At 48.2% G+C, this 27,023-nt stretch overlaps 1 protein-coding gene across 1 annotated transcript in view; it reads right to left on the minus strand.

The window, feature by feature from the left end:
• Positions 1–2,476: 2,476 nt before the first annotated feature.
• Positions 2,477–27,023, minus strand: part of AXIN2 (axin 2) — a 34,636-nt gene continuing 10,089 nt past the window's right edge. The window contains exons 3-10 of the mRNA XM_038757231.1: positions 16,422–16,524; positions 13,900–14,040; positions 13,171–13,670; positions 12,709–12,906; positions 12,142–12,378; positions 11,313–11,408; positions 9,763–9,930; positions 2,477–5,530 (exon numbers count right to left, since the gene is read on the minus strand). Coding sequence (XP_038613159.1) covers positions 5,404–5,530; positions 9,763–9,930; positions 11,313–11,408; positions 12,142–12,378; positions 12,709–12,906; positions 13,171–13,670; positions 13,900–14,040; positions 16,422–16,524 — 1,570 coding nt within the window. The 3' untranslated portion in view covers positions 2,477–5,403. The remainder of the gene's footprint in view (positions 5,531–9,762; positions 9,931–11,312; positions 11,409–12,141; positions 12,379–12,708; positions 12,907–13,170; positions 13,671–13,899; positions 14,041–16,421; positions 16,525–27,023) is intronic.

A 27,023-nucleotide genomic window follows, 5' to 3' on the forward strand; every position in this document is an offset into this window, starting at 1 on the left:
TTGGTTAACTAATAGTATTTATTGAGCATTTACAGCATGCAGAGCACTGTACTAAGCATTTGGGAGAGTGTGATAGAGCCGGTAGACCTGATCCCTGCCCACAAAGAGCTGACAGTAATGGAATCATTGAATTTATTCACTAAGGAGCAGTGAGGCCTAGTGGAAGGAGCAATGGCCTGGGATTCAGAAGACTTGGGTTTTAATCCTAGCTCTGGCACTTACTTGCATTGTAACTTGAGGCAAATTAACATCTCTGTGCCTCAGTTCCCTCACCTGAAAAACGGGTATTGAATATCTGTTTTCTCTCCCACTTAGGTTGTGAGCCCCATGTGGGGATAGGGACCTTGTCTGACCTTAACTTAACTTAAATCTACCTCAGTGCTTAGGACAGTACTCAGCATGTAGCGGCTCTTAATAATGGTGGTATTTGTTAAGTGCTTACTATGTGCAAAGCACAGTTCTAACTGCCGGGGGGCTACAAGGTGATCAGGTTGTCCCACATGGGGCTCACAGTCTTAATCCCACTTTACGATGAGGGAACTGAGGCACAGAGAAGTTAAGTGACTTGCCCAGTCACACAGCTGACAAGTGGTGGAGTCGGGATTTGAACCCATGACCTCTGACTCCAAAGCCTGTACTCTTTCCACTGATCCAAATGCAATTATCATTATTACTTTAAAGGATTCATATTTCAGTCATTATTACTTTAAAGGATTCATATTTCAGCCTCTCAGATGTTCCTCCCGCTCAAAGACCACTAACCTTTGCTTCCCAGTCGACGTCTTTAACCATCTTTCGTTATTTTCGTACTAACCTCAACAGGAGTCAGCATCTAAATCAACAGCCCTGCATCTCTGCACCAAGGATCGAATAAACTCATCATGGGCAGGGAACATGTCTGCTAATTCTGTTGTGCTCTCCAAGCACTAAGTACAGTGCTCTGGACAGAGTAAGTGCTCAATAAATACCACTGATTGACTAATTGATTGAATAGTCATTCATTCATTCAATCGTGTTTATTGAGTGCTTACTGTGTGCAGAGCACTGTACTAAGCGCTTGGGAAGTACAAGTTTGCAACATGTAGAGACGGTCCCTACCCAACAGCGGGCTCACAGTCTAGAAGGGGGAGACAGACAACAAAACATGTACACGCGTGTCAAAACTGTCAGAATAGAATTACAGCTATATGCACATCATTAACAAAATAAAAAGAATAGTAAATATGTACAAGTAAAATAAATAGAGTAGTCCCTAGGGCAAACCAGCCCTTGGACTTGACGGTGGCTTCGTAGCAAGCAACTTGAAATTGCAGCAAACCACATGCCCCTGATAATCCACACCTGCTCTCTCTCTCCAAGTGTTATTTATCCAGGCTAAGGAATTACTCCCTTTCCTGGTTAGAAAATAACCTTTATTAAGCATTACTGTGTGAAAAGCGCTGTGCTAAGCAGTGGAATAAATACAAGATTATCAGGTGAAGAAAGAGCACGGGCAAAGAGTCAAGAAACCAGAGTTCTCACCTCTCCTGGATACCTTTGTGTCCCTGCCTGCACAGCCCCCACACCCCCATCTCCCTAATATGATACCTGCCACAGCCACAACCCCTTTTCCTGGATCACTCATGGCCCAACCCATCTCCCTTTCATTCAGTCATATTTATTAAGCGCTTACTGGGTGCAGAGCGCTGTTCAAAGCGCACAGGAAAGAACAGTACAACAATAAATGGTGACATTCCCTGCCCACAAAGAGCTCACAGTCTAGAGGTGGAATGGAGATGGACATTAATACAAATAAATAAAATTACAGATATATAAGTGCTCTGAGGCTGGGAGGTGTGGGGGAGAAGAGCAAAGGGAGCAAGTCAGAAGGACGCAGAAGGGAGTGGAAGATGAGGGAAAGAGGGGCTTAGTCTGGGAAGGCCTCTTGGAGGAGATGGGCCTTGAATAAAGGTGGGGAGAGTAATTGTCTGGCAGATTTGAGGAGGCAGGACGTGGGCCGGGGTCGGGGGATCAGAATAACACAGCTCCTTCCACCTCCTCTGTCCACTAGCACATCCCCAGGACCACTCATGGCCCTGCCTGGTCCCACCCACCTCCCCTGGATCTGATCCTTACAACAATAATAATAATAATGGCATTTATTAAGCGCTTACTATGTGCAAAGCACTGTTCTAAGTGCTGGGGAGGTTACAATGTGATCAGGTTGTCCCACGGGGGGCTCACAGTCTCCATTCCCATTTTACAGTTGAGGTAACTGAAGCACAGAGAAGTCAGGTGGCTTGCCCAAAGCCACACAGCTGACAATTGGCGGAGCAGGGGTTTGAACCCATGACCTCTGACTCTCAAGCCCGTGCTCTTTCCACTGAGCCACGCTGCAATAACACTGCCAAGCCCTACGTAAAAAGCCTAGACCTCCAACCCGCTTATTTAAAAATAAGACCTACTTGCTCCCCGGCAAAAGGATTCAGAGGCAAAGTTAATTTGAAAAATATAAAATTTTAATAAAGGCTACATCTCTTAATTACAATAATTATTGTACCAAGTAATTTTCCTTAAATGAAACTCTTTATAATGCATAATTTACAGTATAAGTAGAACAAAAAATGCCATGGCAAAAGTCATGAGTACAAGACGTAATAAAAAGGCATAAAATATATTTATACATTAAACCCCTTTAAAAAACCAAGGGAGAGCTTGAGCCCTCAATATAGGGCAAATCAATGGCGCGACGACCATGCAGGCACAGGTACTGTACCGAGTCAATTTCAAACACTAGAGATAGTGTATTAATAATCTTTCACCATACAATCAATATATACAGACGTATTGTACAAGGTAGCATTGGCAAACGGGATGCACAGATTAACACAACAAAACCCAAACATCAACGTCAAGGTCATGGGGGGGGGGGCGGGGGTGAGAATGCTGCCAAGTATCAACTTCATACATCTTTGTGGGGTGGGGGGTTGGTGGGTCAATTTTTTAAGCGTCGTGCAGTGTTTCTTGGGGGATCTAGTTAGGGAAATAGGTGGGATGGGGGGCCCGGGAAGCTTGGGCGGAGGATGTGCTAGCAACAGGTATGACTAGAACATCTACAATGAGCCCAGAAGTTTAAACCCGCGGGGTTTCACCTGGTGTTTCTGGACAGGATGGTCTAAGTCATATCGCACACACACAAAATCACAATGTTCTGTCACCAGACACACACACACAAGTTTAAACGCCCAGGGTTTCACCTGGTGTTTCTGGACAGGATGGTCTAGGTCATATCGCACACAAAACACACAAAATCACAATGGTCTGTCACCAGACACACACACACACACAAGTTTAAACGCCCGGGGTTTCACCTGGTGTTTCTGGACAGAATGTTCCAAGTCATATCACACACACACACAAAATCATAATGTTCTGTCACCAGACACACACACACAAGTTTAAACCCCCGGGGTTTCACCTGGTGTTTCTGGACAGGATGGTCTAAGTCATATCGCACACACACAAAATCACAATGTTCTGTCACCAGACACACACACACACAAGTTTAAACCCCCGGGGTTTCACCTGGTGTTTCTGGATAGGATGGTCTAAGTCATATCGCACACAAGCACACACAAAATCACAATGGTCTGTCACCAGACACACACACACAAGTTTAAACCCCCGGGGTTTCACCTGGTGTTTCTGGACAGGATGGTCTAAGTCATATCGCACACACACAAAATCACAATGTTCTGTCACCAGACACACACACACACACAAGTTTAAACCCCCGGGGTTTCACCTGGTGTTTCTGGATAGGATGGTCTAAGTCATATCGCACACAAGCACACACAAAATCACAATGGTCTGTCACCAGACACACACACACAAGTTTAAACCCCCGGGGTTTCACCTGGTGTTTCTGGACAGGATGGTCTAAGTCATATCGCACACACACAAAATCACAATGTTCTGTCACCAGACACACACACACACACAAGTTTAAACCCCCAGGGTTTCACCTGGTGTTTCTGGACAGGATGGTCTAAGTCATATCGCACACACACAAACACACACAAAATCACAATGTTCTGTCACCAGACACACACACACAAGTTTAAACCCCCGGGGTTTCACCTGGTATTTCTGGACAGGATGGTCCAAGTCATATCGCACACACACAAACACACACAAAAATCACAATGTTCTGTCACCAGACACACACACACACACACACACACAAGTTTAAACCCCCGGGGTTTCACCTGGTGTTTCTGGACAGGATGGTCTAAGTCATATCGCACACACACAAACACACACAAAATCACAATGTTCTGTCACCAGACACACAAGTTAAAACCCCCAGGGTTTCACCTGGTGTTTCTGGACAGGATGGTCTGTCATATCGCACACACACAAACACACACAAAATCACAATGTTCTGTCACCAGAGACACACACACACAAAATGTTCTAAGTCACCAGACACACACAATGTTCTAAGTCACCACACACACACACACACCCATGATCGAGGTCAACCAACACGCGACAGATGATTCAGTTGCTTTTGTCCGGTGTGATATGACTTGCCAGATTTCTCCTCTATTTCACTCAAAGGGCGAGGAAAGGGCAGATAACGTACTGAAGAGGCAGCCCCTGGCTGTAAACCCTAGAACCCCTTCTTTATAAGCATGCATACACACACACACACACCCAGCAACCCTAGAACAAAGCATACGCTGTTTCCATGTCACCACTTACATTGCAACAGCTAACCCTTTAAGACCTTTTTATTACCACTGACAGCAGCATAGGTTAAAAACGCACCAATTTCTGGATGAGTGAATTGAAGGGTACCATTTTTAAAGTTTCTCAAACTTGGAGAAATACGAGGCACGACCGAATTTCTTGTTCAGAAACAAAATTACTCATGCACTTGTACCTTCACCCCAAGTCTGGAGAGAACCAAATTTAGTCAAAAACATTCTCTCTCCCCTCTCCATTGTTAAAGCAGCATATCCAAAAAATTGGACTTAAGGGAAATGGTCAGTTCAATAAATATCAGTAAGGATTACTGTGAAGGTAAGCTATACACAGTTTCTCTTAGTCCATGGATTTTTCAATCTGTGGGAAGTCATATATTATGTAAAGAGTCTTTCTCAAACAGGGTTTGCATCTTCAATAGCCAACAGTGGTTATGTTTTTAATAAATAGTTCAGGGGTCTTCACAGAACCCAGCTCATGAATAATGAATGCCATTTTTTCCCCCTCTTCTAAGGCTGATTTGGTAAGTCTTCCACGACTTTTTCTTCTTCATTGGTTCAATTTTCCTTCAAAGTGTTGCATCCAGAACATAGCTTTCACTTAGTTTCCAGTTTTTTCAGACAAAAAAAAAACCCCAATAAAAAAACAAAAACTTCAATCGATTCTTTCTACTTTCCCCAGAATCCTTCCTTCGTACATTGGCAGTATTGTGTCATCTTCCCAAATCTCTTCAAAAACAGCTCCGCAGTCGAACTCGTCACTGGCTTTTTTGAAGTAATACCTTAAAAGGAAAATTGAAATGAGGTGAAATGGTGTTCTCCGTACATTCTTTACATAGTATGTCACCATCAAGTCCTAAAATGCCTGAAAAAAATCTGCCAGGGTGAGTGAAGGCCTGTAGACCAAAAGTTCCTGTGGGCAAGGATCGTTTCTACCAGCTCTACTATACTGTACACTCAAATGCCACTGATTGACCCATCTGGACAGCAGCTGAGACTCATCCCACAACCCCAGACGCTTAAAGTGTGCAGAGCACTGTACTAAGCCCTCGGGAGAGTACAATATAACAATTGCTCTGCATTTCTGGCTGAGTGACTCAGAAACGAGGAAGGTCACAGTTGGACACCTTGGGAACAATTTTTTGCAGACTAGCAACGCTTAAGAGACTCTGATCAGAGGTGTAATCACCACGAGCATTTATCTAGAGGACTTTTTTTCCCATTTGGTTGTTTTGTCTGTTTTATGATAGTTGTTAAGCACTTACTATGTGTCGATTACTGTTCTAGGTGCTGGGGAAGGTACAAATCAGGTCAGACACAGTCCCTATCCTGCCTGGGGCTCACCGTCTTAAGTAGGAGGGCGAGCAGGTGTTGAATCTCCATTTTGCAGTTGAGGAATCTGAGGCACAAAGAAGTTAAGTGACTTACTCAAGGTCACACAGCCAGAAATGCAGAGCAATTGGCACAGCCGGATTTAGAACCCAGGTCCGCTGATATGAACCCAGCCCCATACTCTTTCCACTAGGCTAAGCTGCTTCTGAGAAGTGCCCTCGTCCACCACACAGAGAAAAGATGGCTACTTTGAGGGAGGCAATTTTAGTGAAGGGTCCCCGTTTTCCCCTTATCAGGCTTCCTGAAATATTCAGGGGGTTACACCAAGAGGGACACTGTAGGCAGGGAATGTGTTTGTTATATTGTACCCTCCCAAGGGCTTAGTACAGTGCTCTGCACACTTTAAGCACTCAGTACGACTGATTTGACTGTCCTTCATGCTGCAAACCCGGCCAACCTTCCTATTTCTAGGTTACCAAGAGGGACACTGTAGGCAGGGAATGTGTTTGTTATATTGTACTTTCCCAAGGGCTTAGTACAGTGCTCTGCACACTTTAAGCACTCAGTATGACTGATTTGACTGTCCTTCATACTGCAAACCGGGCCAACCTTCCTATTTCTAACCAAGCCATTAACTTCACCAGAAAGAAACTCAGATTCCTCCCTCTTCCTCCCCATCCACCCTCAGAGCCTTCATTCCTAGTGTTCTCATGCAAGAAACTTGTTTTGGTCTCAAGTTGTAACACTTGACATCCAGATAAGACAATGAAGGGGACACACACACAGGTTGGGCAATGACGGACACACACACACACACAATCCCTTCCTTTTGGAAACCCTCTCTTCCTCCAGTGTCAAATGGTACCGACCCTTCTTTTATGCCATATCAGACCATTTTGTATTTTGACTGAAGGCTCTTTCATCCTGCCGAGTTCCCCCATTCAAGGCAATGTTTAATTGCATCTGCACAAATGAATATCTTCTAGAAGGGTGGGGGATTTCCGAGGGCTGTGAGCCTCTGCCCGATAGCTGCTTTAAGAAGTTCCCTGGCTTTGCCTTATCTGTCTCATGGCCAGCGAAGCACCCTCACACAGATTCAAGGCAGCGACTCCGTGGCTCCGTACCTTTTAGTCAATGATAGCCAATGACGGGTTAAAGATCACGTAACCCAAGGGGAAGGGAAAGAGAGTGAGGTGTAGCTGTCCTTTTTTGTGATGTTTTAGGGGGTTTGCATGCTTAGAGTTAAAAAAAAAAAGTGAGCCTCCCCACGTTACAATTGGATTTCTCTCCCCTCTTTTAATAAAAGGAGAAGCAAATACTTTGAAGGGAGATAAGGCTATATAAAGAGAAACAGCTGTGTTTAGCCAAGGTACCATGTTTTTAGTATTCCCAGCTGCAGAGAAGCACCAGAGATCTGCAAACTCCTAGCCCCTGCCCCCCGAACCCCCCACACACTTAGACTTTTAACAGGGTAGTGATGAGAATGGTGCATTTGGAAGGATGCTTGCTTGCTTCATTCCTTGGCTGGTACTAAAGCCAGCTGCAGAGTCCTTTTCTTCACCACCCCCATCCCCGGCCCCCAATCTCACACCCTTCAGAACTGCAATGGGGCTCAGACGCTGTTGGAACACTGCAGCTTTATTTGCGCAAACACGCTCTGACCTTTTCCATAATTGCAACCTTATTTTGGAGGAGAAAGGAAACTGCATCCTCCCCCACAAGGTCTTCAAACAAGCTGTACTGCCCTTCTTCTCTTGCAGAAACGGGCTTTTCCAACGAAATATGTTTTATGTGGCAAACTTTGCTTTCTCGGACATCTGGCACAGATATTCTCTGGCAAGTCTGGCGTTGCCCTTTTTTTTCCTCTTTTGAACTTTTGCCATGCTCAGATTACCCAACCCCAGCTACGTTTCTCTTTCCCATCCCCACTCCTCCATTACTTTATTTTTAACTTGGTTGTTGTTTGAGACCCAGATAAATCCTTAGTACAGTGCTCAGCACACAGTAAGCGCTCAATAAATACAACTGAATGAAATCCCGATGTAGTAGGGTTATGGCTGGATTCATTTTTTTTTTAAGAGGAGGCCTCAGGAATCCCCTACAACCTTCATCTCTCCATGTGTAGCTGGACACACCAATTGGTCCATAAAGGCAATGATAAGGGCCTTTGGAGGTGCCCAAGCTTCAGCCTGATCCAATCAATAAAGAATTTGAGAGTGAACCATTTGTGCACGTCTTTGTGCTTTAAATGAAAGGCAAAGGCTTCAAAGACATGCTTATTAAGTGTGCCTTAAAGAGAAATCAATGCCAGATGTCCAGAGAGCCTGGGTTAGCGTCTTCCCCTGAAGGTCACCTGCAGTTTCACTCCAAGCCTAGCCAAGAGTCAGGGCTTAGATCAAAATGAATCCCCGGAGGTACACACATTGGTGTAATTAGTTTCACCTTGTGTCTGTTCAAGATAAAAAAAAAAATGGAATAAAGGTGCTGGGCAGGACCCCAAGTTATTCTCCAATTTTGGTGTGTGTCTCTGCCCAGGTGTAAAAAGGGAGAGGAATGGAGAGACAGCTATCCCTGCGTGTCAATCCCGGGGAACATTTTCTCAGAGTAATTACTCTCTGATGAGGCATAAATCCACTCCAAGAGGATTTCTGAAGGATTTGGGAGGCTCCTGCTTATAAAGCTGATCTTCCCTCGCTCCGGGGGAGGGAGGGAAAGGAGCCTGCATGTCCTGACCTGCAGTGGCCCCCAGTGACAGGAGCCTGACACAAAGAGATCCCCAAGGGTCCCGTCTCTGTCCCGCCCCGGACCAGAGGAGGAGAGCGGTGGACACCTGCCGATGAAGACCCCTTGAAGCCAGGAGGAAGTAACCGGCATCCCGCAATCCCACACTGACTTCTCCTATCCCAGGAGACCATCTTGCTATTTCCAGGTGAGTTGGTTGTAAATCTGCTCTGAACGCCGGATAGGATCTTTCTTGGGAAAAAGAGCCGAGTCTGGCAGGGAGTAGATATAGGATCCTCTCATACCCCCAATACTCTCAGGGTCCAAGCAAGTTGCCCTCCTCTCCACCATCCCTAGATTGAATGAGTGCTGGGAGTCAGAGGAAGAAAGAGAGTACGAAGCACCTGAAATTCAGGGAGTGCCAAGATGCTGCCCAATCCTTAGCGGACCTAGTAGTACCCTCCTCTATCTTCTTTAAAAGATGCTCCGAGCCACCTATCCCAACCATCAGAAGGTGGCAGTTCCCTGGATAATCCAGGAGACAGAGGCAGAGTACAAGGTGCCCTGAATTAGCTGGAAAATGTCCTTCCCCTTTCTCAGCATGTCACCATAGCTGAAACACAACAGCTGAAACCCTCCTCAAACCAGGGTGGAGCCTAGGGGAGGGCCCCAGGGCCAGAATTGCTGTTTCTTCAAGGCTCACAGGGGAGACGGTCAGAGAATCCAGCCAAAATGCCCACGTTCTCCACATGCCTTTCAACACCTTCTCCATCATGACTGCATTGCTTCTGTTGGAAGGGAAGGAAGCCCAGGGACCCCAAAATGGCACATAAAACCAGTTCAGACGCCCTCAAAAGGTACTTTTGAGGTTTTTCCCTCCCCACCCACTTGCCTCTCAAGATTTTGGCCCTTGGTCCTAAGCAAACAAACTCAGAGAAGAAAGAAGCCACACGGTGCTTACCTATAATTTCCCTTTTTGCTCAGCTGCTCTTTAAAGTGGCCAAGTGTCAGACTCTGAGCCTTCAGCATCCTCCTGTATGGAATTTCTTCTCCACAGAAAAAATAAGTGACCACCAGCTCGCTGGGATGAGGGGTGTGGACACCTGCCAGTTTCTTTGGCTCTTTGTGACTGAAATAAGATGAAAGGCAACAGGTTCAGAGTGGCACAGTCAATGGGCGTTTCAAACCAGGGCCATAAACAACTAGTTAGGCTGCCAGGGTGTCGTCCTCCTCCACAAACATCTCAGGTCACCATCACTGGGATGAGGACCAGATTGGGTCTGCTTCATATGGACACTCCACTCGCTCACACAGGACTTCCCCAAATCTGAGGAACTGTGAATCGCACGGAATTAAACATTCCCTCCGATTTATGTGAAGATAGTGGAAGGGCAGTGGGGGTGGGGGGATATGAGTGGAGGGGGAACGGTGAGGGGGGGAGAAAGAGACAAGGGCTGGGGAGAGAGGAAGGAAGGAAAGCTTGAATCAAGCTCTAAATAGCCCTGCTAGAGAACCAAATCTTTCCCAAGCGAAAAATCAGTCAGAATTGGGAATGGAGAAGCAATGCGGCCCAGAGGAAAGAGCACAGTACCGGCAGTCAGGAGACCTGACCTCTAATTCTAGCCCCACTATCTCCCTGCAGCGTGACATGGAGCAAATCACTTCTTTGGGCCTCAGTTTCCTCAACTGTACAATGGGAATTCAGTACCTGCTCTCCCTCCCTCTAGACTGTGAGCCGTGGGGGGGAAAACAACTCTGTCCGACCTGACTGTTTCATCAACCCCAGCGCTCAGGACAGTGACTGACAGATAGTGAGCAATTAACAAATAACACAATGATTACGATAATTGGGGTGGAGCAGTGCAAGTGGCCAATAAAACGATTTGACGAGGCCAAGGGGGCGGGACGGGATTCTCCACGAAACAGAAAAACGAGAGAGCGGCAAATGGCTCCGAGCCCAATCCAAGACCTCTTCTGAAACCGTGGCTCCTCAGCATGTCAGGAGGCCAGCAAGTGTTTGTCCACAGTAATTTCATCCTCCTAATTTGCTCTAAGTCTTTGTGGAGGGGCTTCAGAAACAAAGCTGCCGGCTTAGACAGCTGGCGGACTTAAGGTCAACCAATTAAAAATGAAAGGCTCCAGTCAGGTGGTTTAGTCAAGACTTCAAACATAGCCTCTTCATCTTAAAGAAGGAGCGGAGAAAGAAAACTTTAATTATTTAGGCCAGTTTAGACCTCTGTTCGCAGATTTCTTGTTAAAAAAAAAAAAAAAAGAACCATCCTAGAACAAGACTAATTGTCTTTGTCCACTTGACGGGAATGTAAGTTCGAGAGAAGATTTTGTGTGCATTTGGGAGGGTAGGGGGAGTGCCTTGGACGCTGTTTACACTGCAGCAACCCCGTTAATAACCCAGATCGTTCAAGCAACACAGACAGCCCATGCCAATGAATTAAGAGACAAAACCCTCATTGAGAAGTGGGAGAGTAATGCTGGAGGAATATATACACTCACTCTTCTGGGACAAGGCCAGTGCTGTAGAAGGGTAGGACTCCCCCATCGGCCCCGAGGCAGTGGCTTCGATCCCTCTGCTGATTCGATGAGCAGCACCTAGGAGGAGAGACACACCCACACGTGTGAGAACAGAGTCTGCTAAGCACCATTTCCTCGACAAGCAGTCTGCCGGCCTGTGCCCTGGAACAAGTTGGTAAGAGCCAGCAACTCTCTCACCCCGGAACAAGGGGTCACCAACCGTCCTTCCTGAGGGGTCCAGCCAAGGTGCACAAGGGATGGAGCATCACTGCCATTAAAAGGTAGGAGGGTATGAAGGGTCTCCAACAGTTTCAAACCAAAAGAAAGAAGCCAGGAGGATCCCAGCGGTGTGCTCATTGTGGGCAGGGCATGTGTGTTATATTGTACTCTCCCAAGTGCTTAGAACAGTACTCTGTACACAGTAAGCGCTCAATAAATATGACTGACTGATTGACTGGAGCAGACGGCCCAGGCGGCACAAAGATGTTCTCTGTCACCGCAGACTTCCCCCTCCAATCTAACTTTAGCCATTCTTTGATGAGAATGATCTTATCTTTGGGGGTGGGGGGGACCTTCCCTCTGTCTCCTACTGAGGCCTTGCCCAACCTACCCTGTTGTTGGGCTTTCTCCAGGGAAGGGGATCATTCAGTGCCCCAGCTGGGGCCTGCAGGACTTGGCTCAGGGTCCCTGCTTCCCTATGGCTCTCCAGTCTGCCACCAGAGAAGCCCCAGACTCCTCTCTAGCTGAAGGCGGCCAAGCAGGGGTGACCACTGGGCTCCAGGACCCACTCGAACCTCCCCTCTCCACTTACCGCTGGGCCTTCTGGGGCTTGGACACTTCAGCCAGCCTGCGGCATGCCTCCTCCAGTTGGGCCAGGGTGTTGGGAGGCGTCAGTGGGGGCATGGCGGGGTCCTGGACAAAGGGGTGGGCTGGCTGGGCCGTACGGGGGTGGGTTCCGCTGCCTCCCCACAGGTGGTGACGAGCGGGCCGGTCATTGGCGGTGCTACGGGCAGTCTCCGAAGGGTGTGCTTTCTTTGTGCTTTGGGCACTGCAACAGGGAGAGACAGAGAAAGACAAAGAGAGACAGAAAGAGATGAAACAGAGAAGACAGAGAGCCGGAAAGAGGCAGAGAGACAGAGACACAGAAAGAGTGAGCAGATGTGCGCAAGGAGAAATAAATTCAGTGAGCAAACATTCTTCCTAGTAGAGAAAAAAAATCAAGCCCGCCCCTCAACCAAAGTGATCTCCAAAGAGAGATATTTTTGCGGCTGGAGCAGCCTGGGTTTTGAACGCCTGAGGGGCAGGGGAAAGAAGTCTCATTTGTCCTGAGGCTTCAGCAAAAAGAGACCCCACCAACATCCCCATCAGCTCAATGTACCTGTGGGGCTTGTGCTTGTTCTGCTTTTCGCTCTCCAGCATCCACTGCCAGACATTCTGGGACCTGTCGGCTTCGTCCGCCGGGAGTGGGGGCATTCCCGGGGCGAGGGGCAGGCCCCCTCCTTCCCCAGCCGTGGCGGCCGGGCCTGGGTCGGTTGTCTTGCCGGGACGCTTGTTCACGGTGTTGCCTCTGCTGATTCTGTGAGGAGGACGGACAGCACCCCCCGGATCCAGAGATCCAGTTAGCTTCCGCTGTCAGAGACGGGGAGAGGGGGACCCCGCCCCATCCTGCCCTCCAAGGACCCCTCCCCACCCGTGAACACCAAAGCTTCCAATGGAAGCTGGAGCGCTTATCTGGTAGCTAAGGCTACTCTTCCCCAGTTCTTCAGTTTCCGTCAGCTCTTCTTTTAGCCAGGGGGACTCTGGTCAGGGGGATGGGGAGGGGGATTCCCTGGCCACTTACCCTAACTGCTCTCCGGGGACCAGCGGCAGCTCCGTTCCCTTGGCAGGACTCTTGCACTTGGCGTAGCAGTAATAATCGGCACCGCCCGCCCGGTAGCCCTGGACCCGCTGAGCCGCCTCGGCCTCGATCTGCTCCTTCGTCTTGGGGACGGTGTGGTGGTGGATGTAGTGGTGGTGGACGTGCTTGGTGGTCTGTTTGGTTACGAACCCCTTGCCCCCAAGCGTGCAACCGGTCGAGGAGGATGACAGTGGCTTGCCCCGCCCCGGGAGGTGGTGGGGATCGGGGGAGCGGGAGCGGGGGCTGTAACGGCCCACCCCGGGGGACTGACAGCCGGGGGTCTTCAGCACGCGTGACAGGTGGTCGTCCAGGATCGCCTGGGGGTCCTCTTCATAACGGCCGGCGGGGAGGAGACAGAGCGGGTGCTGGGAGTGGGAAGGAGTTCCCGGCTCCCGGCCGAGCTGGATGCCACTGGGCAACTCTGAGCCCTCCTTCTCTTCATCCTGGAAGGGGCATCGCCAGATGGCAATGGTGGGGGGGGAGAGAGGGGAAGGAGATAAGGGTACAGGTGGGTAGATAGAATTAACAGTGGCACAAGACAGTTCGAACCCATCCCTGCCCAGGGGAGCAGAACCCCTTGGCCCAATGTGCCCCCGAAATGGGACATGGGGGAGCCCCACCGCACTCTGCATTTACAGGGCTGACCGGGACGGGGGTACGCAATCACCCTACCTCCTTGATCTGCTGCAACCTGGCTTCCAGGCTGTTCATGCTTTCCTGCTCCAGCTTCAGCTTCTCCAGGCGGGAGATCAGCTTGGCGGCAAAGATCGCCGGTTCCACGGGGATCATCTCCTTGGGAAGACGGTGGGTTCTCTGAAGGGTGCGGGGGAGAGAGTGGACAAGCCACGGTCAGCGGGCCAGGCACACGGTGGCAGCTGGCTGTCCCCAGCCCCGCTCCGCTCGTGGCGTCTCCATGTTTGGATGTAGAGACTATCGCCAAGATGCCCGAGCTGCTCGGGACTTTTATGAGCGGGTGCTGGGGGCTCACAGAGTGGCATTCTCTCCACTGGCGTTTGCCTTTGGCAGTAGCAGTTGGTCTCACTCTGAGGAGCCCTGCTTGCTCTCTCTGTAGTACAACCAGCCCATCAGTAGCTACTCTGAAGTAGAAAATCTTCAAAGACTGTTGTCAAACATCAAAAAAGAGAGAGAGAGAGAAAGGGAGAGAGAGAAAGAGAGAGAGGGAGAGAGGCAGCAGCCCCTGTGAGGTGGGAGGGGAAGAGACCAACTCCAGGAATAAGAAGTGGAGAATAAACAGAAAGGAGTTGGAAATTACAAAAATAAGACTTGGAGGGAAGTGGGGGGTCAGGGGGGGCGATGAGGGAGAAAGGGAAGGAAGAAAAAAAAAGTCAAACAGCTCCAGATCAGAGAAAAAGTGGTAATTTATTTCCAGGCTCCACACTGGGCATCTTTGAGGTAGTGTTGTCTCAACAGTGTCCTAGAGAGCTCTCCCCCCCTCCCTGCCACCACCCTCCAAAGCTCTTTGTACAGAAAATGAAGAAAGCTGCTGCAGGCGAGGAGCAGAACACTGCTGAGTTTGGCTGCCTGAAGCTGATCTATCAAGGGAAAAGGGAACATCTCTCCAAATCAAGAAGAGCATATAAAAAAGGCACAGCCTACTCCTGCCAAAAGCAGCAAACATGGAGTCCACCCACCACCGAGCGAGCGAGCTCTCTTCCTGTCATCTTCCCCCCACCCCTCACCCTCCCACCTGCCCCCTGCCCCCTCAGCCCTTCTCCCTTGGACTCTCCCACTCTCTCGCTCTTTTTGAAGCGGACAGCCAAACTGACACGGCCAGGATCAGCCCTAGCAGCTGAGGCAGGCCTCGCTACAGCAACCGCTTAGCTCCAGAACTGATGCGAGGGAAGAAAGAGGCTACTCTGTTGGAAATTGTCATCCTTACACAAACTGGCTCTATTCAGTCCCTGATCAAAGCACTGCCTTATGGAACAAGTCGATTTGCACACCCCAGGACAAAATAATCTAATTCACAAGCCAGGACTACAGAACTTTGCTCCATATAAACACACGCACCCCCGGAAGAAAGCGCCTTGCTGCTTGGGGCCGTCAGGAAAGGAATCTTAGCACGTTCGTTTTAAAGACCAGATAAGTTTGTACTTGTCTCGGTAAACACTTTTCAGAGAGCGGCTCATTCCAGCCACAATCCCCACGGTCAGGGCAGCATTGGAATTAGCAATTCAATGTGTTAATTTTCGAAAAGCAACAAAACAAGCCCAACTGGATTCCCTGTAGCCACCCAAAAGTTCGTGCTGTAAAGGAATCCTCCTTCCTGCCTGAGAAACATCATGCTTCCTTGGCCAATAGTCAGTGGCCTGAGAGTCTTGAGGCGAGAGGGTCTCTGAAGGGCAGAATTGGAGCAGACAGGAGAGGGAGCCGAGCGGAAGAAAAGAAAAGCTGGTTTGGCTCGCAATTCCAAGCCGAAGACACAAAGAAACAAGATAGGACAGGTTTCCCTTCACAACTGGTTTGGGTCAGATCCAGTCACCCGAGTCCTCTGAGTTTCCAAGAATCCCACCCCCTGGCATTCCCGGTCTAATGGTTGGGACTTGTTAAAGGAGCTGAATGCTAATTTCTCCCCACCAATGGCCTGTAGGACCTGCAAAAGGACAACCAGGTTCCTCGATTTCCTCTGTGGCACACAATCATCGCATTTTCCCTCCTTTTTGGTACAGAAAAGGGCTCCATCTGTGTTCACACGAGAGACCAACATGGCACCATTCCAGTCCCCACTAAAGCTCCACCCGCACCCAAGTCCCACCCCCACATAAACTCCTAGAGGGTGAAGCTGGCACACCAGATCCCTCAGTGCCCACTCGACTGACCGAGCTCTCGGGGGTGGTAGAAGTGTTGGGGGGGGCAGGTAAATGATTCGGAGAATAGGCTTCCTTTAAAGCACGAGGTAATCCCTTCAGCTTGGATGTTTTCTCCCCTCCACTTCCTCTTACTCCAAGTTTTATTTTATTTTTACATGTTTATTCTATTTATTTTATTTTCTTAATATGTTTTGTTTTGTTCTCTGTCTCCCCCTTCTAGACTGTGAGCCCACTGTTGGGTAGGGACCGTCTCTATATGTTCCCAACTTGTACTTCCCAAGCGCTTAGTACAGTGCTCTGCACATAGTAAGCGCTCAATAAATACGATTGAATGAACTGAATGAATGAATGAAAGTTACTCACCGGAAAATGAGGTAGAGAAACCTGCCCGTTGGCCTTCACGCTCCGATGCATTTCCCTCTGAAGCTGCTTCTTGCTCCCGACTCTGTAAGGGGGGACGCCATCCCTGTAAGTTAGGGGGACACAGTCATGGGGTTAACCCAACGGCCAAATTTATGGGCACTAGGAGGTTGACACCTTCATTTTATACAGTGCTTTTATTCCAGAAGTGCTCTCACATTTATCATCTCACTTTTTTTTTTTTATTGGTATTTGTTAAGCACTTATTATGTGCCAGGCAACTGCATTAAGTGGCTGGGGTAGATACAAGGTTGTCAGGTAGGACAGAGTCCCTGTCCTGTATGGGGTTGACAGTCCTGATCCCCATTTTATAGATCAGAGGACCTGTGCTTCAGTTACGACTCAAAGGCCCGTGTTCTTTCCACTAGGCCATGCTGCTTCCTCACCTGTCCTGGGAGGTAGGGGAAGGCAACCCCCGTTTTCAAGGAGACTGAAGTGTCTTTCTTGAGATCGGGCAGTGTGTTCAGAGCCAGGTGATGGGCAGAAATTCCAGAACGGTACCGTAGATGTGGTCCCCTGCCACATCTACGCCAGTCTGCAAAAGGGAGCCCAACCCAACTTCCACAGCCTCCAGCAGGAGATTCCCCATAAAATCTGCCTCAATCACCCCTTCCATTGCCCAGTCGGATGGCAGCATTTCCACCCATAAAAGAAGGTGCTCAGCAGCACCGGGGCAAAAGATGGATGGGTAAATTAGGACTTTGGGAATCAGTGTGGGCTCGTGATGCTTGATGACGATGACTGTGGTATTTGTTTAGCACTTACAGGTCCCACACGGGGCTCACACTCAAAGCAGAAGGGAGAACAGGTACTGAATCTCCATTTTGCTGATGAAAAAACTGAAGCACAGAGAAGCAAAGTGACTTGCCCAAGATCCCTCAGCAGACAAGTAAAGGAGCTGGGATTAGGACCAGCCCACTGTTGGGTAGGGACTGTCTCTATATGTTGCCAACTTGTACTTCCCAAGCGCTTAGTCCAGTGCTCTGCACACAGTAAGTGCTCAATAAATATGATTGATTGATTGATTGGCTCCCAGGCTTGTGCTATCTGACCTTGTAACTACCCTAGTGCTTAAATCAGTGCTTGACGCATAGTAAGCACTTAAAAAAAGAAAGGCAAGTAGGGAGACCCGAGTCTCTAGATTCTAAGCTTATTAAGGGAAGGAAACATGTCCACTAATTCTGTTGCACTGTTCACTCCCAAGCGCTTTAAGTACAGTTGTTTGCCCACAGTAAGTGTTCAATAAATGTCATTAACATCATTGACAATCAAACCGGAGTGAAGAAAAACAAAAATCCAAGATTAAAAAGCACCTCCAGTCCTGCCTCCTGGGATAGATGCACTAGTCTGGGCCTCTCACGTCTTGCATTCTCATCAAATTAATCAATTAATAGCATACCTTGACCACCCACTGCTTGCGCTGTACAAGATGCTTACAATACCAGATACAACAATGCCTGCCCTTGAGGAGCTTACACTCTTAATGGGGAAGATAGTTACAAAATGAAATATCATTAGGAGGAAGAAAACAGAAAAAGGGATCGATGAGCAGTATACAATGAGGACCATTGGGCAGAGCACTGTACTAAGTACTTGGGAGAGTACCACGGATTTAGTGATATTATCGGTATTTGATAAGCACTTACATGCCAGGCACTATAGTAAGCACTGGGGTAGATACAAGCTAATCAGGTTAGACACGGTCCCAGTCCCACATGGGGCTCACAGTCTTAATCCCATTTTAGAGATGAGGTAATTGAGGCACAGAGAAGTAGAGTGACTTGCCCAAGGTCACAAGACAAGTGGCACAACCAGGATTAGAACCGAGGTCCTTCTGACTCCTAAGCCCATGCGCTACCCACTAGGCCCCACAGTAGATTTCTTACAATCTAGTGAGTTAGGTGAATAATGGTTTATAAAAGCTATGTAATGGGTAGGCCAGAGTTTTCCTGCCTCTGCCCTTGGGGCATGACTAACTGGAGACAATCTTCAGGTGTGGAAGGGACAGGGAAAGGTGTGAACTCCATAAGATTTTCCAGACAAACCTACAAGCACAGATATAATTGAATAGTTATAGAAACAAACAAGGAGGATGTTATTTCAGTCCCGTTCCTTTACCTTCCTCCCAAAATGTTCCTTATGGAGATGTTAATTATAAGCTATTTGGGTGCAGGGAGTTACAGTAACAACAAAAGTAACAACAACAACAAGAAGAAGAAACAAGAATAATAATTAAAATACATGTACCATATACCAAGCACTGTATTAAATGCTGGGGTAGATGCAAAATATTCAGGTCGGACACAGTTCCTGTCCCACATAGGGACACAGTCTGAAGGGGAAAGAGGACAGTTACTGAATCCCCATTTTACAGATGAGAAAACTGAGGAACAGAAAAGTGAAATGACTTGCCCAAGGATGCACAACAGGCAAGTGGCAGAACCGGGATTACAGCCCAGGTCCTCTCATTCATTCAATCGTATTTATTGAGTGCTTACTGTGTGCAGAGCACTGTACTAAGCACTTGGGAAGTACAGGTTGGCAATATATAGAGACGGTCCCTACCCAACAGTGGGCTCACAGTCTAGAAGGGGGAGACAAAGAAGAAAACAAAACATATTAACAAAATAAAATAAATAGAATATGTACAAGTAAAATAGAGTAATAAATACGTACAAACATATATACATATATACAGGTGCTGTGGGGAAGGGAAGGAGGTAAGGTGAGGGGGATGAAGAGGGGGAAGAGGGGGAGAGGAAGGAGGGGGCTCAGTCTGGGAAGGCCTCCTGGAGGAGGTGAGCTCTCAGTAGGGCCTTGAAGGGAGGAAGAGAGCTAGCTTGGCGGATGGGCAGAGGGAGGGCATTCCAGGCCCGGGGGATGACATGGGCCGGGGGTCGACGGCGGGACAGGCCTTTTAGACTGTGAGCCCACTGTTGGGTAGGGACTGTCTCTATATGTTGCCAATTTGTACTTCCCAAGCGCTTAGTACAGTGCTCTGCACATAGTAAGCGCTCAATAAATACGATTGATGATGATGATGACAGGCGAGAATGAGGCACGGTGAGGAGGTTAGCAGCAGAGGAGCGGAGGGTGCGGGCTGGGCTGGAGAAGGAGAGAAGGGAGGGGAGGTAGGAGGGGGCGAGGTGATGGACAGCCTTGAAGCCCAGGGTGAGGAGTTTCTGCCTGATGCGCAGGTTGATTGGTAGCCACTGGAGATTTCTGAGGAGGGGAGTAAAATGTCCAGAGCGTTTCTGGACAAAGACAATCTGGGCAGCAGTGTGAAGTATGGATTGAAGTGGGGAAAGACAGGAGGATGGGAGATCGGAGAGGAGGCTGATACAGTAGTCCAGACGGGATAGGATGAGAGCTTGAACAAGCAATCCCAGACCAGTGCTCTATGCCTTCTAACTCTACTCTCCCTAGTACCATCCTCTGCTACCAGCAGGCACCTAATAAATAATACTGATCTACTGATGTGGTTTTAGAAGGAATAAAATCTCCATCTCTACTCTGCTCTTTTGAGGAGACCACCTTATCCCTTCTGACCTCGAAGCCCCTTAACTCAAGGTGACATATAAACCCAGGACACACCTCACCCAAGCCCACCCAACCTGGGGAACATGGTGTGAGTGCTGGATGGGAAGGGCTGGGGAAACAGGGAGAGTGTCTTGGGCACACTTATACATGTGTGATATCTTGACATCTCTGAGAAGCCAGAAACCGAGGCAAGAAGCTGCAGTACATTGCCTGACTGCTGCCTCTTCGGAACTATTTCCTTCATGGTGGGTTTTCACAGACCTCTTGAAAGTGGGTGGGAGAAGGTAAGGTTGTTGGCTGCAGGTAGACCTTCGCTTCCTCACTTGGAGGGGGTTGGGGAAAAGAGAAAAAGAAGCAGTATGGCCTATTGGAAAAAGCAACGGCCTGGGAATCTGAGGACCTGGGTTCTAGTCCCATTTCTGCCACCTGGCCTGTTTTGTGATCTTGGGTAAGTTATTTAACTTGTCTGTGCCTCAGTTTCCTCATCTGTAAAATGGAGATAAAATACTTTTTCTCCTTCCCTCCTGGACTAACAGCCTCATGCACACGATCTGCATACACTATCATCCCCAGGGCAGAGTGGAGTTCTTGGCACATATGAAGTGTTTAATGAATACCACAATTACTAAATAGGGGAATGGATGGCATAAAAAAATTGAGCAGGATGAGTTCTACTACTGGTGGCTACCTGGCAGGCTCTGGATGTCTGGCAATTGGCACCTGACCTTTGTGTAAGGCACTCTGTTAGACCCAGTGTTCTAGGCAATGGACTGTAAACTCCCAGAGGGCAGGGATCATGTCTACCGACTCTTTTGTACTCTCCCAAGCACTTAAGTACAGTCCTGTACCCACAGTAAGCAATCAAATAACACTGATTTGGTGATTTTTCACACTCCTCCGATCTCCTTGAGTAGAGTGGAGAAGCAACATGGCCTAGTGGAAGGAGCATGAAGGTGCCTGGGAGTCAGAGGACCTGGGTTCTAATCCTCCAATGGCCTGCTGGGTGATCTTGGGCAAGTCACTTCACTTCTCTGTGCCTCAGGTTCCTCATCTGTAAAATGGAGCTTCAATACCTCTTCTCCCTCCTATTGGAGCCCCATATGGGACAGGGACTACATCTGACCTGATCATCTTGTATCTACCCCAGTGCTTGACTCATAGGAAGCACTTAACATACACAATGATTATTATTATTATTATGTCAATCAATAGCATTAATTAAACTTTGAGGGTGCACTGAGACCTGTGCTAAGCACTTGGGAGAGTACAGCCGAAACTGTATAAAAACTCTCTCAAGGACTTACAATCAAAAGGATGCTGGTCAAGGCCAATGGCTTCATTACTAAGAAACAGAAGTCCACTTGGGGTTTCTGAATGGCAGCACAGGCCAGGCCGGACTAGGGAAGAGCACAGAAATACTAAGGAGTGTCTGGTGAGAGAAGCAGTGTGGCTCCGTGGAAAGAGCCTGGGCTTTGGAGTCAGAGGTCATGGGTTCAAATCCTGACTCCGCCACTTGTCAGCTGTGTGACTTTGGGCAAGTCACTTAACTTCTCTGTGCCTCAGTTCCCTCATCTGTAAAATGGGGATTAAGACTGTGAGCCCCCCGTGGGACAACCTGATCACCTTCTATCTCACCCAGTGCTTAGAACAGTGCTTTGCACATAGTAAGCTCTCCATCACCTCGTCCCCTCCTACCTCACCTCCCTTCTTTCCTTCTACAGCCCAGCCTGCACCCTCAACTCCTCTGCCGCTAACCTCCTCAATGTGCCTCGTTCTCGCCTGTCCCGCCGTCGACCCCCGGCCCACGTCCTCCCCCTGGCCTGGAATGCCCTCCCTCCACACATCCGCCAGGCTAGCTCTCTTCCTCCCTTCAAAGCCCTACTGAGAGCTCACCTTCTCCAGGAGGGCTTCCCCGACTGAGCCCCCTCCTTCCTCTCCCCCTCCCCATCCCCCCCGCCCTACCTTCTTCCCCTCCCCACAGCACCTGCATATATGTTTGCACATATTTATTACTCTCTTTTACTTGTACATATTTACTATTCTATTTATTTTATTCTGTTAATATGTTTTGTTGTCTGTCTCCCCCTTCTAGACTTGAGCCCACTGTTGGGTAGGGAACGTCTCTATATGTTGCCAACTTGTACTTCCCAAGCGCTTAGTACAGTGCTCTGCACACAGTAAGCGCTCAATACGACTGAATGAATGAATGAAAGTAAGTGCTTAATAAATACCATCATTATTATTATTATTATCAATGGTTAGACCACTGGGCCAGCTTGCCGTTCCAACTCCTTAACAGTTGTCACCAGAGACGGAGCTGCAAACCACTCCACCTCTACTTCCTGGCTGGTTCCTACTATTATTATTACTCTATTTGTTAAGCACTTACTAGGTCCCAAGCACTAAACTAAGCGCTGGGTTAGATAGAAGCTAATCAGGTTGGACACAGTCTGTGTCCCTGATGGGGCTCACAGTCTTAATCCCCATTTTATAGATAAGGTAACAGGCACCGTCAAGTATAGTCTCTTGCTCAAGTCACACAGCTGACAAGTGGCGGAGCCGGGATTTGAACCCAGGTCCTTCCGGCTCCTAGGCCATGCTGTATCCACCACGCCTTGCTACTTCTCCTTAGTATCCCAGAAGCATGTCCTTTCCCTTTCCAAGTCTTCATGCTTCTTTTAGCCAACCACTCATCCTCCCAGCCCAAGAGGCCCACGGAACCAGGCCTCAGAGAATCATCATCATCAATCGTATTTATTGAGCGCTTACTGTGTGCGAGCACTGTACTAAGCGCTTGGGAAGTACAAGTTGGCAACATATAGAGACAGTCCCTACCCAGCAGTGGGCTCACAGTCTAAAAGAGAATGCAGGGAAAGCTGTGAAGAGCATGCCGCTGCTTTCCTGATCACCATCTCCACCTCAGGCCGTGTATGCACCCCACCCCTCGGGTCTGTCGTGATGCCATCTTGGAAAAGTGTTTTCCAACTTCTTGGGGAAGACCCGCAGGAGCCTCTTCCAAGATGCCAGACTCAAGGGAGTTTCTTTCACTGTCTAAAGGTCCAAGCGGTCCCTCTGTGGTGGAGCAGGGAAAGGAGCTGAGGGGCCAGTCTGAGGTTTGTTTCGGTGCAGCCAGAGGAAATCTGTCTCCCACAAATGAGTGCCCTTCTTCCCACTGGATTCTGACAGAGCTACGACTCTTCCCGCCTTCCCCAAGACCTCTAGGAGCCTCAGAGTCCCCAAGAGACTCAGTTCTGCAGAGGTTGAGGGTTCAGAGACTTCAGACATGTCTTTCACCTTCAAACCCCCAGCGCTCTCAAGGCCAAAGGAAGAAGAGAGAGGAAGCATGGAGTGGAAGAAACAACAGTTCAAAGAGAAAACCTCTAGACTGTAAGTTCATTGTGGGCAGGGAATGTGTCTACCAACTCTGATGTATTGTACACTCCCAAGCGCTTAGTGCAGTGCCCTGCACATCTACACACTTTAAGTGCTCAGTAAATGTTTGAGACCACCAGACTCGATCAAACAAAACTCCTTTCTTCCCCTCCCGATTATGGGTTACAAGGAAACGGAGCAATGCAAAAGGAAAATCAGTCTCCCCAGACTAAGCAACCACCCTCAACACTCAGACTTCCAGGAGCCTTCAAGGAACCTGGATAGACACTTAAAGAGTCAATTTTCCTCCCCAAGCCCTCACACTGCTATGGTACTTCTCCAATACTCGTTCACTTTTTCCCTTTCTCCAGGTCAAAACGTTGGCCATCAGTTCTTGGCCAGTAAAAACCGTAAGGCTGAGGAGTTTTAGACACTAAATATTATAGCTAAACATTTTAGCTAACTAGCCTGGTGCTTAGCCAGCCTGCTTCTGGGGAACACTGGTTTTGAAGTCTGTATTCCAGTTAGTTGCCATTTAATTAGCTTAGTCCTTTGACTCAGAAGTGCCCGACCTAACCTGTGTGCAGTTTTACTGCTGCTTTGAAATATCAGACTTTATGCGCATATGCATTCACTCCCAACTTCATTTGGCAACAACTCTGAAGCCAGTCTCTGATCTTGCCAACATCAAAAGCCTGGTTTGTAAGATAAGGTAATATTTGAAGTTCGCTCAGCTGCAGTCCCCTGTGTCCAAAGTAAATCCATAAATAAGATATAAGCAAATACAAAAAAAATCTCTTCTCTCTCCTTTATCAGGAAATGCAAGTGATCAGTTTGTAGGACGCTGACTACCAAATTCAACAGTGCAAAAGAAAGCTCAACAACTTCCTCTCTTCCCCCTCCTCACATAACACACAAACAACCCAAACATTTCCCACTTGGCTTTCAGGATATTTGGCAACTTTCAACATTCGATGCCAAACTCTGAAAAGGAAGGAATCTGCTGTTGTCTTTAGACCTCACGATGAATCTCAGCTAAATTCAATGCTGGGTCCTCTGTGAGCAACAAAAACGTCCCAAGGTCTAAAACGTCCTATGTTTGAAAGTGGGGTTTCAGGACAGAAACGTCCTAAGGTCTAAAACGTCCTATGGTTTAAAGTGGAGTTTAAAGACGCTGCTGGGGGCTGGACAGTCAACTTTCCTCACCCCGAAGTCCTTTATTGAGACTTTCAAGGTATCAAAGAGTTACACAATCTGTTCTCCACTCTATTTTGTAGGAATCAAAGTTCTCAGCCACTGTAGCATGGTGGGTTAGATGAAAAACTAAAGTAAAAAAGTTGGGGGGAAGGGGGCGTAGGGGGGGTTGTTTTCTTTTAATTGCCCCCAGCATATGTACTCCAGCCCCTCCCACTTGGATGCTCAGACTCTGGCTAAACTAATACTTGAGGGGGTCCAGTGTGTGAAAAAGACCCTCCCCACATCACCTAACCAGGTCCCTTCCCCAACTAGCAAGCTCGCAGGCCGAAGGTTGGATCCTTTCCAGCCGATAAGATTGTTTTCCTGCATTTGCCTCTCACAGGTCCAAAAAACTCCTGATTTTAAAAAACCCCCACCCACGACCTCCTCCAATCCCCCACTTCCCCCTCTCCAAAGTTGAAGCTCCCACAGTTCAATCAGCCAAGCTTCCCCAAGCTCCTCACAGCCCGCACTGACCATTGTTTTGGCAGGAAAAAACAGCCAGGGTTCCTTTCATGCCCGGCTTTATGGGGAGCGCCTATTCACTTGTTCAAGTAAATTTCAAAGCGGCTTGCTACCCTCTTATCCCCTCTAAGCTCCCCTAGACTAACAATAGGCTGAAAGGCTGATTCAGTTAAGCTTTTCATCCACCACACACTTTATTTCTCACTCGGGGCGCTCCTCTGTAGAAAGCTCACAATTGGCATGGCTGTGAGGAGAGGGTATAATCCCAGCCCTTGAATCCCGGTGACCCTACGCTGGTGCAGAAATGACTAACTCCCTCAATGCTCTGTTGACGCATGATCACATCGAACCAGCAACAGAGAGAAAACAGCCTTCATATGATCTAGTTCTTTCATTTAATGCCAAGAATCTAATGGGGTCACGGGACTGCTCTGCCCCTCCAAGTATCATCGCTTTAACGCACACTTCAAGAAAGGGGGGAAAAAAATGAACATTAGACCTTTAGCTTTTCACTCAGAAAACTGCTTTTGTTCGTCACAGGACAAGCATGCTCCAGGAGGCAAACAGACTTAATAAATTACGGAGGGAAGAATGGGAGGGTAGGAAATCGATATAATTTCGGCACAAACCCTGACATTCCTACGTAATTCAGAGAGAGACAGACCGACATTCACAGATGGGACCGTCCCGGAGGGAAGTTTTCTAAATTGAAGGAACACAGAACCAACCGGAATTCGCCTTGAGAGGTTCTCGAGAGCCCTGGAGAGGTACGGCCAGAGGAGATGTGCTCCTTTTCAATCCCCCTTGTCGTTCCACGTAGCATCAGAACTGTCACTAAATGCACTGCAGCTGTGTATGCACAACCCAAGTTTGAAGGAGAGGACTGAGCAATTATCTGGTTGATTTAGCTCCATGGAAACATCCCAAAACCTCTCTGGGGCCTAAATGATGCAGTTGGGATCATTATCTGAAGAACCCGGGGAGTTGTCTTGCACTATCCTACCTGGTGGAACTCCAACCTGGTTGTCAAGGGAGGGAGGGGGGTGGGAAACTAGACAAAGATTTGTAAACCCACTAACATTCTTTAGACTGTGAGCTCCACATGGGACAGGCTTGTGTCTGACCTGATTATCCTGGGTCTACTCCAGCACTTAGTACAGTGCTTGGCACATAGTAAACCCTTAACAAATACCATTATTATCATTAAAGTATGAGCAACTCCCTCAAACTCTCACCCACATCCTGCCTCTGACCTGGAACGCCCTCCCTCTTAATATCAAACAGAGGATCACTTTCCCCACTTACAAAACCTTATTAAAAGTACATCTTCTCCAAGAGGCCTTCCCCAACTAAGCTCTCATTTCTGCTTCTCCCACTTCCTTCTGCATCACCCTTGCATTTGGATTTGCACCCTTTATTCACCCCTCCCTCAGCCAGACAACACTTATGTATACACCTGTAATTCATTTATATTGTCTTTCTCCCCCTCCATTCATTCAATCACATTTATTGAGCACTTACTGTGTGCAGAGCACTGTACTAAGCGCTTGGGAAGTACAAATCGGCAACATATAGAGATGGTTCCTACCCAACAATGGGTTCACAGTCTAGAAGGGGGAGACAGACAACAAAACAAAACAAGTGAACAGGTGTTAATACCAAGCTCATTTTGGGCAGGGAATGTGTCTACCAACTCTATTACACGGTACTCTCCCAAGCCCTTAGTACACTACTCTGTGCACAGTAATTGCTCAATAAATATGATTGATAATACAAGGTCTTAATGGCTGATAACTCGAGACAGTCTCTGGGCATTTTGTGAGATAGTCCGGCAATCCCTCAGAAGTAATGGCAACTCCAGGCCCGAGCCCCACTTTCTATCAACACCCAACACTGCCTCTAAACAGATGATCTGGCTCCAGCCAGTAGGAA

The sequence above is a fragment of the Tachyglossus aculeatus genome, chromosome 15 (genome assembly GCF_015852505.1).
Source record: "Tachyglossus aculeatus isolate mTacAcu1 chromosome 15, mTacAcu1.pri, whole genome shotgun sequence".
Taxonomy (NCBI): domain Eukaryota; kingdom Metazoa; phylum Chordata; class Mammalia; order Monotremata; family Tachyglossidae; genus Tachyglossus; species Tachyglossus aculeatus.